Here is a 15,866-nt window from a genome sequence, read left to right as displayed (position 1 = left end):
CAACAACTTACTAAACATAAATTCTAAAGAATGTACTTTCAGAAGAAAAAAAGTGGTAAAATATGTAAGTAAGCCTAATAAAGACTATATGTAATAAAGTTTTATGATCTTTAAACACAATAAAATTAAAATATATTTCAACAATAATATCTAATTTGGGAGAGTGTTTTTAGTGCTTTCAAGTTCCTGAAGAGTCTGAGGAGGGTTAAAAGGTAATGACTAACTTTAAACTTTGATAAATTAATATGCAAGATGTAGTTTCTAGGGGATCCAATAAGATTAGAAGTGAGATGCTTACGTTCCAAGTTAATAGAAGAAAACATGAAATTACTTTTTAACTTCAAACAAAGGCACGACAGTAGAGACAAAGTGTTACAAAATATCAATAAAGTTTTATACCAAAACATAAAGTAATTATATGAAGTATAATTTGTCTAAATCTTACAATTAAAAATAAAGACTATCAAGTTGGCCTCTTATTTAAAAACATATTCCAATTATATGTTGTGTATAAGGAAAATAACTAAATTGTAAGAATGCAGAAACAGAGCAAACAAATGCATCACTAGAGACAGTGACATTTCACAATGGTTTTTTTTAAAAAGTGAAGGAGGGAAGGATGCAGGGAGGTAGGAAAGAAAGAAGTACAAAGTGTATTGTATCTGTTGCTTCATAACAAATCACCCTAGGATTAAATAGCTCATAACAGCAAACATTATCTCATATTTTCTGTGGTTCCAGATCCAAGCATAGCTTAGCCCAGTCTCTCACAGGCTACAATCAAGGTGTCAGTGAAGGCTGTCTTCATCACAAGGTTCAACCAACAGAGAATTCGCTTCCATCACCCACATGGCTGCTGGCAGGCATCAGAAGATCCACTTCCAAGATCACTCACACAGCTGTTGGCGGGCCTCCTATCCTCACAGCTATTCCGTAGAGACATCAGTTCCTTGCCTGAGGGGCCTTTCCATAGGACAGTTCATGAGAGAACAGTTGGCTTCCATCAGAGCAAGCCAGGGAGAGAATAAAAGAGAGGGCAAGCAAGATGGAAGCCAGGATCTCTGTAATCTAATCTCAAAGATGATAGCCCAATCCCATTTGCCATATTCTATTTGTTAAAAGCTTCATGAGATCCAAAGCACAATCAAGGAGAGATTACACGAGAGCATAAACACTAAGACGCAGGGATCACTGGCGACATTTCAGACGCTGTCAAGTACAGAAATGAAAAAGAAAAGTGGCACCATTGCTTATTAAGTGGGAAATGCAGAAAGTCCAGAAGGATCGCACTAGACATTCAGAGCTAATAGGAAAGTGTAGTAAGGCTGCTGACAACAAACATCTGTACACAAAGATTAGTTTATATTTACAATATATAAGCCACAAAAAGAAAATGGAAATTTTAAAATAATCCCATTTACAATAGGATTGAGCATTAAGGTATTTTTAAGGTAAATAATAACTGTTGATGCTAGGGAATTTTGATACAAACTTTTTTTTTAAAGTACCAAATATCTGCCAAGAAATCTAATTAAAAAATTGCAAACCTTTACAGAGATATTTAAATTTCTCACTTATTCTAAAATGGAGGGATAAACCAAGTTCATGGACTAGAAAACTTAATATTGCAAAGTTAGCAATTCTTTCCAAGTAGATTTATACGTTCAATATGATTAAAATCTCAACCCTGTGTGTGCCTGTGTGTGTAGCTTGCTAAGCTATTAAAATCTGAACAAAGGTGAAAGAAGTCCAAAACCCATGAACTGATGAAAAAGCCGTATTAATAGTGCAATGTAAAACCACAATGAGATACCATTACACATCTACCACACCGACAATTCACACTCTGACCACAGCAAGTTTTGGTGAGGATGGTACACTGCTGATGATTAACTGGGGCACAACAACTTTGAAAAACTGGTTTTATCCACTCCTCAATTTCACATGTAGGTATGGTTATGTTTTATGATCTCTCCGTAAGTATGTTATACATAACAACAAAAAGAGTAATTTTAAGGGAAAAAAATAAAGAAAACAGAAAACAGTAACATATATTTCCAAAGATAAGCAATAGAAGAGGAGACGTTGAAGTCAATTCTACCTTGGGGAATAAATAAAAAATAAATAAAGCAAAAAGTCCTTACTCTTTACTCTAAACACAATTCCAAGGTCGAAGAATAAATGCCGAAACACTAACAATTTCCCAGTACTTTCCTTATTGGCAAAATAAAGAGTACTCAAACCAAAAGGAACACTTCTTTTCATCTCTGAGGGGGCAATATCAGAGTCAATTGCAAGAGGCATTTTGCTACAAAAGAACAGGGGCAGATCTCAAGTGCAAGGAAAAATTAGTCCAAACAGCAGAGCAAGCCAACTACTGAGTGTTGCTCTTTCAGCTTTTTGGGTAATCACTCTTTAGAAAAAGCCTTCAGATGCTCTATAATTTAAGTGTACCACTATTTGCAAGAGGGCAAAGCAAAGCAAAAGAAACAGACAAATCACCTCCTATTGTAAGTCTAGTACAAAAGCCCAAACTCACTTCTTACTTTATCATAGAAATAAATGATTGATATGAAAACACTGGCTAAGGCAATGATACTTAGCATTTGAAGATGCTCACTGACTGACCTAAATAAATGTCAAAAAAGAAACGCCAAGTAGAGTATTAAAAAGAATGGCTTTTATTTACATTCCATTTACTTTAAAATGTTAAGGACGTTGGGGAAAATATACTTATAAAGGAAGTAGTCTCATTTTACTTAACCCATTTGTTTTTCATGAAACAACAAAGATTTGACTTAGAATCACAGGGCTAATGAAACTGAAAGAATTTATCCAGTTTAATTTTCCATCTTTAGCCAAGACTGAAATTATACCACTGTAGGCACAAGAAAATCTACTTCACATACAAATAAACACCAACTAATATGTACATCACAGAAGAACCAGCTTTCATAAAATCTGTCACAACATCCAACAAATCTGCAATAAAAGACACAGCTACTGTAATAAAGAACATGAAGAATCTTGGTGCAACAGTGAAAAACAATTTATATACCAGAAACCACAACTGGCTATTAGGTCAATAGCATCACAGTAACAGTACCCAGTGTCTTTCTCATTCAAGTATATACGAGACTCTTCAGTCATGATCATCACAGACATCAGTAACTAGGAGGTACACACAAATATTTTACAAACACAATAGAAAACAACAAATAAAAAAATGAAGACACCTTAAATTTTTAACAATTACAAACATGTTAACATTACCACTATATATAGTTGTCTCATTATTTTTAATAGATTGGTACCCTTTAAAAATAGCACTGAGTTTTATAAAAATACTGATAATGGCTCAATGTTTCTTGGAGTCAGGAAATTTTTGTATTTATAATTCAGTAGTCTGTGGTTTATGTGCCTCGTTCTTCCATCACCAGAATCCTATAGCCAATCATTTACTCAAAACAACAGCAACAACAGGTCTCTATCCAAGTATTACATCCGAAAACTTCTAGTTCTTTGAAATGGTTGGAAGGGGTTTTTTAGTGCCCACATCAGCAGCTGTGGTTTTGCTTTAGGTTTTTCAGGAAACAGAAGAGCTTCACTTTCTGGTGTAGGAAATCGTTCTTGATAGACTTCAGGATATGATTTTTGAAACTAAAAAACAAAAAAGATCCAAGAAGAGTCAAAAAGAAAAAAAAGATAAAAATCAATAAAATTGGGCACTGTAATTTTAAAATAACTTTAATAATTTTAAAATAAGTTTCTGATCTAATACTTTCCTATTTTTGTTTGGTTTTAATATTTACTGCTTTCCATCAGAAGAGAGAATAAGAAGAAAACAGATCACAAGTTCTCATCAACACAAATCCATCTCTTTTGTTAAATAAATCACTGAATTCCACTTTCTATAGATCTGATTCATCTTTAATTTGATCTAATAGTCAAATAAATGTCTCACTTAGTCATACCTCTTAAAATTTCTCCCCTGCTAACTATAAATAGACATCCCTTCTAAAACAGTCACAAGTAACTCTGACTGATGCTCTACATGGTTAAAGAAAATGTTAAAAAAAAAATTTCCCTATCTCCCTGCTTCTCCAACTCAGCCCCACCAGCTTCTGCCCAAATGGAAGAAAAAGCATACTGGTATACACTATTTTACAAAAATTTTATGAATAAGGAGTATGTATTTCCTTTGATCCTCACCCCTGAACTCTTCTCCAAAACTGCTCTGAGAAAAATACAATGGGAGTCTAGAAACCTCATGCCCTATGTGTGTATACATACATGCCCTATGTATACATATGTATACATACATGCCCTATGTAACTCTCATGCCCTATGTATACATATGTGTACGTATATGGTGTGATCAGAAATTAAGCTATGCAGGATTCAGTCTCTAAAAATAAATACCATTGACTTGCTCTTGAATCAATACTTTAAAAATGATGAAGATAGATTCTGAACTAACACAACACTGTAAATCAGCTACACTTCAATTTTTTTAAAAAGATCAAGTTAAAGATATTCTCAGTTGAAAACTAGTTAAACTGTTGAAAACCTTGTTCTTTAATAGGAACTAAACTTTTAATGATGCCAGAGGAAAGAAACCAATTTGATACTGGCTTATCTAAAACAGAAGACTTTCAAAATTCTGGACATTTTACACTTGTGAACTCAGTCTGATTTGCCTTAAAAAAAAAAAAAAAAAAGAAAGAAAGAAAGAAACTGTCCCCATTTATAGCTTCTCTGAATTCAAAGCAACTGCTCCACTAATTCACATCATCAGTTCAGTTCAGTTCAGTCGCTCAGTCGTGTCCAAAGCTTTCTGACCCCAGGACTACACCCTGTCCATCACAACTCCCGGAGTTTACTCAAACTCATGCCCTTTGAGTCGGTGATGCCATCCAACCATCTCATCCTGTGTCATCCCCTTCTCCACCTGCCTTTAATCTTTCCCAGCATCAGGGTCTTTTCAAATAGTCAGCTCTTAGCATAAGGTGGCCAAAGTATTGCAGTTTCAGCTTCAACATCAGTTCTTCCAATAAATATTCAGGACTGATTTCCTTTAGGATGGACTGGTTTGATCTCCTTGCAGTCCAAGGGACTCTCAAGAGTCTTCTCCAACACCACAGTTCAAAAGCATCAATTCTTTGATGCTCAGCTTTCTTTATAGTCCAACTCTCACATCCATATATGACTACTGGAAAAACCATAGCCTTGACTAAACGGACCTTTGTTGGCAAACTAATGTCTCTGCTTTTCAATATGCTATCTAGATTGGTCATAACTTTCCTTCCAAGGAGTAAGCATCTTTTAATTTCATGGCTGCAGTCACCATCTGCAGTGATTTTATAGCCCCCCAAAATAAAGTCTCCCACTGTTTCCCCATCTATCTGCTATGAAGTGATGGGACCAGATGCCATGATCTTAGCTTTCTGAATGTTGAGTTTTAAGTCAACTTTTTCATTCTCCTCTTTCACTTTCATCAAAAGGCTCTTTACTTCTTCACTTTCTGCCATAAGGATGGTGTCATCTGCATATCTGAGGTTATTGATATTTCTCCCGGCAATCTTGATTCCAGCTTGTGCTTCTTCCAGCCCAGCATTTCTCATGATGTACTCTGCATAGAAGTTAAATAGACAGGGTGACAATATACAGCCTTGACGTACTCCTTTTCCTATTTGGAACCAGTCTGTTGTTCCATGTCCAGTTCTACCTGTTGCTTCCTGACCTGCATATAGGTTTCTCAAGAGGCAGATCAGGTGGTCTGGTATTCCCATCTCTTTAAGAATTTTCCACAGTTTGTGTGATCCACACAGTCAAAGGCTTTGGCATAGTCAATAAAGCAGAAATAGATGTTTTTCTGGAACTCCCTTGCTTTTTCGATGATCCAGCGGATGTTGGCAATTTGATCTCTGGTTCCTCTGCCTTTTCCAAAACCAGCTTGAACATCTGGAAGTTCATGGTTCATGTATTGTTAAAGCCTGGCTTGGAAAATTTTGAGCATTACTTTACTAGCATGTGAGATGAGCACAATTCAGCAGATAGTTTGGGCATTTTTGGCATTGCCTTTCTTTGGGATTGGAATGAAAACTGACCTTTTGCAGTCCTGTGGCCACTGCTGAGTTTTCCAGATTTGCTGGCATATTGAATGCAGCACTTTCACAGCATCATCTTTCAGGATTTGAAATAGCTCAACTGGAATTCCATCACCTTCACTAGCTTTGTTTGTAGTGATACTTCCTAAGGCCCACTTGACTTCACATTCCAGGATATCTGGCTCTAGGTGAGTGATCACACCATCGTGATTATCTGGATCATGAAGATATTTTTTGTATAGTTCTTCTGTGTATTCTTGCCACCTCTTCTTAATATCTTCTGCTTCTCTTAGTTCCATACATTTCTGTCCTTTATCGAGCCCATCTTTGCATGAAATGTTCCCTTGGTATCTCTAATTTTCTTAAAGAGATCTCTAGTCTTTCCCATTCTATTGTTTTCCTCTATTTCTTTGCACTAATCACTGAGGAAGGTCTTTTTCTCTCTCCTTGCTGTTCTTTGGAACTCTGCATTCAAATGGGTATATCTTTCCTTTTCTCCTTTGCTTTCGCTTCTCTTCTTTTCACAGCTATTTGTAAGGCCTCCTCAGACAGCCACTTTGCTTTTTTGCATTTGTTTTTCTTGGGAATGGTCTTAATCCCTATCTCCTGTACAATGTCACGAACCTCCCCCGATAGTTCATCAAACACTCTATCAGATCTAGTCCCTTAAATCTATTTCTCACTTCCACTGTAGAATCATAGTGAATTTGATTTAGGTCATACCTGAATGGTCTAGTGATTTTCCCTACTTTCTTCAATTTTAGTCTGAAATTTGGTAATAAGGAGTTCATCTGAGCCACAGTCAGCTCACAGTCTTGTTTTTGCTGACTGTATAGAGCTTCTCCATCTTTGGCTGCAAAGAATATAACTAATCTGATTTCGGTGTTGACCATCTGGTGATGTCCATGTATAGAGTCTTCTCTTATGTTGTTGGAAGAGGGTATTTCCTATGAGTAGTGTGTTCTCTTGGCAAAACTCAATATTATTAGCCTTTGCCCTGCTTCATTCTGTACTCCAAGGCCAAATTTGCCTGCTACTCCGTGTGTTTCTTAACTTCCTACTTTTGCATTCCAGTCCCCTACAATGAAAAGGACATCTTTTTTGGGTGTTAGTTCTAAAAGGTCTTGTAGGTCTTCACAGAACCGTTCAGCTTCAGCTTTTTCACCATTACTGGTTGGGGCATAGACTTGGATTACCATGATATTGAATGGTTTGTCTTGGAAATGAACAGAGATCATTCTGTCATTTTTGAGATTGCATCTAAGTACTGCATTTCGGACTCTTTTGTTGACTATGATGACTATGTTGACTATGTGGGACTCTTGTCCACAGTAATAGATATAATGGTCATCTGAGTTAAATTCACCCATTCTAGTCCATTTTAGTTCTCTGATTCCTAAAATGTCAATGTTCACTCTTGCCATCTCCTGTTTGACCACTTCCAATTTGCCTTGACTCATGGACCTAACATTCCAGGTTTCTATGAAATATTGCTCTTTACAGCATCAGACCTTGCTTCCATCACCAGTCACATCCACAACTGAGTGTTTTTGCTTTGGCCCCATCTCTTCATTCTTTCTGGAGTTATTTCTCCACTGATCTCCAGTAGCATACTGGGCACCTACTGACCTGGGGAGTTCATCTTTCAGTGTCCTATCTTTTTGCCTTTTCATACTGTTTATGGGATTCTCAAGACAAGAATACTGAAGTGGTTTGCCGTTCCCATCTCCAGTGAACCACATTTTGTCAGAACTCTTCACCATGACCCATCCATCTTGGGTGGCCCTACACAGCATGGCTCATAGTTTCATTGAGTTAGACAAGGCTGTGGTCCATGTGTTTAGATTGGTTAGTTTTCTGTGATTGTGGTTTTCAGTCTCTCTGCCCTCTGATGGAGAAGGATAAAAGGCTTATGGAAGCTTCCTGATGGGAGAGACTGACTGAAGGGGAAACTGGGTCTTGTTCTGATGGGCGGGGCCATGCTCAGTATATCTTTAATCCAATTTTCTGTTGATGGGTGGAACTGTGTTCCCTCCCTGCTATCTACCTGGGGGAGGTAATGAAGATAATGGTGACCTCCTTCAAAAGATCTCATGCATGTACTGCTACACTCAGTGCTCCCAACCCTGCAGCAGGCCACCACTGACCCACACCTCTGCTGAAGACTCCTGGACACTCATAGGCAAGTCTGGGCCCGTCTCTTGTGGGCTCACTGCTCCTTTCTCCTGGGTCCTGGTGTACAATGTTCTGTTCGTGCCCTCCAAGAGTCTATTTCCCAGTCCTGTGTAAGTTCTGGCAGCTCTATGGTGGGGTTAATGGTGACCTCCTCCAAGTGGGCTTACAATAAATTCACATCAAACCACATATCAAACCCAAGGACAAATATTAGAGAATAGCCTCATAAATGAGGATCTCAATAATGGTAAAAGATCTACAGTGGAGACTAAAGATCTGGAAAACTGACCACAGTTGTGTAAAGTAGTACATAAAATGAATAATAATACTTTCAAAACTGCTCTGTCTCAGAAGATAAGATTCATGTGAAATCTCTTAAAACAGAGAATAAAAAGGAAAAAACAACATAAGAACGGTAGGGAGAAGAAATGACTTAGGAAGAATACCCCTTTTACCTGCTTCAATTTTTTCTTCTTTTCTTTGCTGGAGAGTTTGGCATCTGTGATGACTTCCTCCAACAAGGCTGCCAGAGGTTCCTGGGAGCCATATGCTCTTTGGAATTCAAATTCCTCTGGGCTGATTTGACGGCAAAATGATGGAGCAGATAAAGTAATATCCATGTCAGCTCCTGGGTATTTTATCTGAGGCAAATGGATTATTAGTGAAGTACATTTTCAAATAAATTACAAAAATTAATTCAGATAGTACAGCGTATCTCCTAGAAGGAATGCTATGACATTCATGGGGAAAACTCTATAATGAAAAGTAAAAGTGTTGTGAAAATAACAATACTACCAAATGTAATATACAGATTCAATGCAATGCCTATCAAATTACCAATGACAGTTTTCACAGAACTAGAACAAAAAAATCTCACAGTTCATATGGAAACACAGAAGACCCCTAATAGCCAAAGCAATCTTGAGAAAGAAGAATGGAGCTGGAGAAATCAACCTTCCTGACTTCAGACTATACTACAAAGCTATAGTCATCAAAACAGTATGGTACTGGCACAAAACCAAATATAGACCAGTGGTACAAGATAGAAAGCTCAGAGATAAACCCATGCACCTACGGTTACCTTATTTTTGACAAAGGAGGCAAAAATATACAATGGGGCAAAGATAGTCTCTTCAGTAAGTGGTGCTGGGAAAACTGGACAGCTACATGTAAAAAACAAAATTAGAACACTTCCTAACACCATACACAAAGATAAACTCAAAATGGATTAAAGACCTAAATGTAAGACCAGAAACTGTAAAATTCCTAGAGGAAAACATAGGCAGAATACTCTATGACATAAATCACAGCAAGATACTCTATGACCCACCTCCTAGAGTAATGAAAATAAACCAAAAAATAAACAAGTGGGACCTAATTAAACTTAAAAGCTTTCACAGCAAACTATAAACAAGGTGAAAAGACAACCCTCAGAATGAGAAAAAATAATAGCAAATGAAACAACTGACAAAGAATTAATTTCAGAAGTATACAGTCAACTCATACAAGTCAATACCAGAAAAACAAGCAATCCAAACAAAAAATGGGCAAAAGACCTAAACAGACATTTCTCCAAAGAAGACATACAGATGGCTAGTAAACATATGAAAAGATGCTCAACATTGCTCATTATTAGAGAAATGCAAACCAAAACTACAATGAGATATCACCTCACACTAGGCAGAATGGCCATCATCAAAAAATCTACAAACAATAAATGCTGGAGGGGGTGTGAAGAAAACGGAACTCTCTTGCACGGTTGGTGGGAATGCAAATTGATACAGCCACTATGGAGAACAGTACGGAGTTTCCTTAAAAAACTAGGAATAAAACCACCATATGACCCAGCAATCTCACTACTGGGTATATATGCTGAGGAAACCAAAGTTCAAAAAGACACATGTAACCCACTGTTCACTGCAGCTCTATTTACAATAGCTGGGACATGGAAGCAACCTAGGTGTTCATCAACAGATGAATGAATAAAAAGGCTGTAATACATATATATGTGATGGAATATTACTCAGCCGTTAAAATGAATGCATTTGAGTCAGTCCTAATGAGGTGGATGAACCCAGAGCCTATTATACACAGTGAAGTAAGTCAGAAAGAGAAAAACAATTACCATATACTAACACATATATATGAAATCTAGAAAGACGGTACTGATCAATCTATTTGCAGAGCAGCAATGGAGACACAGACATTGAGAACAGATTATGGTCACAGCTTGTCGGGAGGAGGAGAAGGAGAGGGTGGGGGGTATGGAGAGAGTAACATGTAAAATAGATAGCCAGCGGGAATTTGCTCTATGACTTAGGGAACTCAAACAGGCTCGGAAACAACCTAGAGAGGTGGGATGGGGAGGGAGGTGGGAGGGATGCTCAGGTAGGAGGGGACATATGGAGGTAAACCTATGGCTGATTCATGTTGATGTTTGATGGAAACCAATGAAATGCTGTAAAGCAATTATCTTTCAATTAAAAATAAATAAATTTTAAAAATTAAAAAATAAAATGAATTTATAAAAAAAGTCCTTCCATAATGACAAAAAAAATTCATATAAGCCACAGTTTTAAACAAGAGTTTTTGCCTCTTTAAACCTAAAAGCCATTTTCATAAGCAAATAAACCTTGTGCCCTCTACTAATAAGATCTGAAACTTACACATAAACTAATAAACATGTTGACTAAAATGATTCCAAACACACAAGACGAGCTATGTATAGTGCATATATATATATATATCTCACCTACTGTTCTTCTGTGGTGGATAAGATTCCTACCATTACATTCACATCTTTGGTTTAAGATTTTTTTTCCAGAAGCTACAGTTAAAAATAAATGTGTTGCCAAGAAGGGGTATTTCATCAAGTACATTCCATGCCTTGGCATCAGTTTACCAGGTCATTTAGACAACCCGATAGAGAAAGAGAGAGAGAGAGAACAGACCCATAAGGAAAAGGGGCACACACTCAACACTTAATTTTTATGTGAACCAGAAGTCTGGAAAAAGCACCAGAAGAGCCAGAATAAACGGTGAGGCCCAAGTAAAATGTACCAGGCTGAAGCCTAGGAAATGAGAAAAATAACAGATACCTATGCAAGAGGAAAAGAGTTACAGACGAGGCCAACAGAAGGTAGGTGTCAAAAACAATGCAGATCTCACTGCTTATCTATCCCAGGGTCAACCATGAAACACCAGAACATTCCAGGTAACACTTCATTTTCAGAAAGGCATGACCCCAAATATTATATGACAGAGAGGTCTATGTGAGAGAAGAGAAATCTATAGATTCTGAGGGCAAAAACAAACAACTTTTTGGCTATTTGAGTGTGTACTTCTAAGAGAGAAAATGTAACTGGACAACCAGATAGTTATTGATTTTATTCAGGGCCATTGCTGTGCCCCTTCACAGGATCACACTGCTCTGCAGTTAAGTTCATCACCTCTCAGCCTTCTGCTCTTCAGCTGACAGAGAAGAGCTCACAGGGCTGTGCGGTGTGAACACACAAGTCCAAGACACAGAGCAACAGAGTCACTGCCTGCAGTGTTGCTTGCAGAAATGCAGTGAAAGTTATTGTGTTTTCCTTTTTATTTTTATTTTAAAGTTTGGCTCATAAAATATCAAGGGGAGGTGGGAGATTAAACTAAAACAACAGTAAGATTATATTTTCACTCATTCAAATGGCAAAGGTATGTATGTTAATAAATAATACCCAAAGTAGGCAGGGGTGTAATTCTTACCAATGATGGGAATGCAAACTGAAACAATCACTCAAAACAGAAATTTGACAGTATGCAATCAATGTTTAACACACATTCATGATCTTTGACCATGCAATGCCACGCCTAGGAATTTACTCTTAGAAAATAATCAGAGGAGCTAAACAAGAAAAAAACTTAGCTATAAAAAAGTTACTGTTATAATGCTTGCACAAGAGAAAAAAAATGAAAACCATCTAAATACTAAACCAAAGAAAAACATTTAAATAAAATATGGCATATCTCTATTATAGAATATTATATTACTAATTATAATGATATTATAGAATATTAATTATAATGATTCTATGGAATAATCTAACAATAATGTTAATAATAACAGCAGCAGTACCAAATGAGGGCTTACTGTGTGATAAACATTATTCTAAGCACTTCATATGTGTTAAACCATTCAATCCTCAAGATAGCCCTAGAGGTAGGTATTAACTATTGTTATCCCATTTTATGGATGAGAAAAGATATGTTCAGACAGATGCTAAAGCTGAGAGACGTTGTGTGTGTGTGTGTGTGTGTGTGTGTGTGTGTGTGTGTGTGTGTGTGTGTGTGTGTGTGTGTCTCCTTAGTTGCTCAGTCGTGTCTGACTCTTTGTGACCCTATGGAGTGCAGCCCACCAGGCTCCTCTGTCCATGGGGAGTCTCCAGGCAAGAATACTGGAATGGGTTGCCATGTCCTCCTCCAGGGGATCTTCCCAACCCAGGGATCGAACCTAGGTCTCCCACATTGCAGGTGAATTCTTTACTGTCTGAGCCACCAGGGAAGCCCACGAATGGGAGTGGGCAGCCTATCCCTTCTCCAGGGCATCTTTCCGACCCAGGAATCGAACTGGGGTCTCCTGCATTGCAGGCGGGTTCTTTACCAGCTAAGCTACCAGGGAAGCCCCAAGAGACATTATAAAACATGCCATAGTCACACAGCTAATAAAGGGCACATCAGAAATTCAAATACCATTTAGCTTGAGTCTGTGCTCCTGGCCATTTTGGGACAATCAAGAATATTTAACGATGTGGAAACTTTTCTTGCTGTATTGTTAAGAGAAAGTAGATAACTTTCTTATAAACTAAGTTATAAAAGAGGAATAAAAGAGGGAGAGATGGAAGGAAAGGAGGGAGAAGGGGAAACAGAAAAACATCTAAAAAGACTCTAACACTGACTTAACATTTAGAGTTACTCTGATATTTTGGGTGTATTTTCTATATTTTCCAAATTCTTTCAACGTATTAGGTTGGTAATTACCAAAAACTAGAAAAAAAAAAAAAACTTTGATTTTAATTCTTAAATTGCACATTAAAAAACAGGTAAGTATTTAATGATACTTTGGGGGATAGCAGTTCACTGGTCTTTATTTGTGGAGCCTCAAAAAATGCTTAATGAGAAAGAGATCCAGTCATTCAGAAGGAGCCAAGCAGACCTTCTGCTTGCCTTTACCCAGAGTTCCTGCTCCCACAGGCTGACATACAAACTCTACTGTGGGGCCCACATGATAGTAATACATTATAGTTCTTTTGCATCATTTTAATATAGTAACCACAATGACAATAAAAACTATAAAAATAGCTACCTTTGAAAAAGTATCTGCCATATGACAGACATCTGTGCCAAGGATTTTATAATGCAGCATCTACTCTTTACAACAACTTCATAGAGTAGGTATGGACTATTTTAACACTTGCAGAAACTGAAATCCAGAGGGGTTAAGAAACTTGCTCAGAACCAAACAATCAGGAAAGTAGGGAGCCAGGGGTCTGGCCCAGGTCCTATGGCTCTGAAGCCAGGTGAGTCCTTCTACCACTCTATGGCTTATGGCGAGGCAGTATGGCAGGGTAGTTCAGAGCACTGATTCTGCAGAATGAGTTCATCAATGTGAATCCTAGCTCTGTAACCTTGGACATATTACCTACGTTCTCTGTCCCTCAGCTTTCTCATTCAAAAAATAGTGTCTAGGTGGCAAGGCTACTGTGAATCAAGGCATTATTCCACATAAATCACTTTCATCAGGAAGTATACGCAGAGTCTGAACCAACCCATTTAAGGAATTTGCAAACAAAAGTATGCAGCATTGATTGGCACCACAAAACCTAGTGGGTATTCCAGACATTTTTCAAAGACAAGAACAAACACATGCGGTGCCTACAATGTACCAAGTCCAGTTGTAAGCACTTTGTACAAATTAACTGAATCTTCATTAACAAAAACGCCAAGAAGCCTAGCAAATGTACATGACTTTTGGCAGGCAATTTTATAGGGCTGGTAACATCCCTTCCTTTACCTGGACTCTTTGTAGATGGGCCACACGCTCCTCTATGGAGGTCTGCAAGGCCAAGGGGACTTTCAGAATCTCTTGGTAATTGTCCATCAGAAATGTCACCAACCTAGCAGCTAGTAAGTCATCCAAGTCCACTTCATCTTTGGAACACAAGATACAATGGGAAAATGTCTGAACCATCTTAAAAAAAAAAAAAAAAAATGAGGTTAAGGGAGTGAATTTTTAAATAAACACAAGATGAGGATTTTGTTTTGGTTTGGTTTCTTACCTGCTCTGAACTATTTTTCAAAAAAGAAACTGACTAGTCAGTGAGAAATGACCCACAGGACAGAGTGCCCATCTTACCTGTCACCTGGACACACCTGGTCATCTCAGATGGGGTAATCTTCTCATCAACCAGCAAGAACAGAATGTGCCTCATATCTCACAGGGACTTAGCAGAGATGCTTGTTTGAGCAGTTTTTAAAGACATCTCCTTTTATAGATGTTTTAAATATATATTAAACAAGTTCTGAAAATTATTATCACCATCATGACTTGAATCCATGTAGCACTCAAGTTCAAAGTACTTTATAACCATTTAGCCTAATAATATCCTAATTTCATTATTATTTTACTTAAAAAAAAATCAGCTATCACAATCTGTGCTTCAAACATCATAGTTTTTCCTAGTTAACTGTTATTTTCTCCAGGATTTTGTAAGTGCATTGATAATCATCTTTGATCAAAACCATCAGAAGTGCATTAAGTAATGAAATATAAAAAATATAGCAGTTGCTTCCATAGAATTCATTTTAACTACTCCATTCTTAATACAATCCTTTCAGTTCAGTTCAGTTCAGTTCACTCGCTCAGTCATGTCCAACTCTTTGCGACCCCATGAACTGCGGCACACCAGGTCTCCCTGTCCATCACCAACTCCCGGAGTCCACCCAAACCCACGTCCATTGAGTCGGTGATGCCATCCAACCATCTCATCCTCTGTCGTCCCCTTTTCCTCCTACCCTCAATCTTTCCCAGCATCAGGGTCTTTTCCAATGAGTCAGCTCTTCGCATGAGGTGGCCAAAGTACTGGAGTTTCAGCTTCAAAATCAGTCCTTCCAATGAACACCCAGAACTGGTCTCCTTTAGGATGATGGATTTTTTTCCCCTTTTCCTACAAATTTTATTGCTGACAATCTTATCTCAAAACCAATAAGCATGTAAATAAGTGAGGCAGAGAAAGACAAATACTGTATGATATCAGTTATATGTGGAATCCAAAACATACAACTAACAAATACAACAAAAAAGAAACAGATTCATAGACACGGAGGAAAAAATGGAAGGCTACCAGTGTGGAGAGGGAAGGAGAGAAGGGCAATGCAGGGGTAAGGGATTAAGGATTACAAACTATTATGTATAAAATAAGCTACAAGTATATATTGTAATATATATATTGAAGAAGAAATATCACCAATATTTTATAACTATAAAAGGACTATAACCTTTACAAATTGTAAATCACTATATTGTACACCTGCAACTTAAAT

The 15,866-nt window shown here is 37.5% G+C and overlaps 1 protein-coding gene across 3 annotated transcripts in view; it reads right to left on the bottom strand.

Annotated features, from left to right (window-relative positions):
• Positions 1-2,665: 2,665 nt before the first annotated feature.
• DEPDC1B (DEP domain containing 1B) overlaps positions 2,666-15,866 on the bottom strand; it is a 90,249-nt gene continuing 77,048 nt past the window's right edge. For 2 of the 3 annotated variants that reach the window (XM_005221501.5, XM_059878780.1), the window contains 3 exons: positions 14,338-14,514; positions 8,741-8,926; positions 2,666-3,660 (listed from right to left, as the gene is read on the bottom strand). In XM_005221501.5, coding sequence (XP_005221558.1) covers positions 3,499-3,660; positions 8,741-8,926; positions 14,338-14,514 — 525 coding nt within the window. In that variant the 3' untranslated portion in view covers positions 2,666-3,498. The remainder of the gene's footprint in view (positions 3,661-8,740; positions 8,927-14,337; positions 14,515-15,866) is intronic. The other variant, NM_001191451.1, reaches the window with a different exon arrangement.

The sequence above is a fragment of the Bos taurus genome, chromosome 20, assembly GCF_002263795.3.
Source record: "Bos taurus isolate L1 Dominette 01449 registration number 42190680 breed Hereford chromosome 20, ARS-UCD2.0, whole genome shotgun sequence".
Classification (NCBI taxonomy): Eukaryota; Metazoa; Chordata; class Mammalia; order Artiodactyla; family Bovidae; genus Bos; species Bos taurus.
The sequence above is the reverse complement of the archived record's forward strand: the minus strand, read 5'-3'. Positions and strand labels throughout refer to the sequence as shown.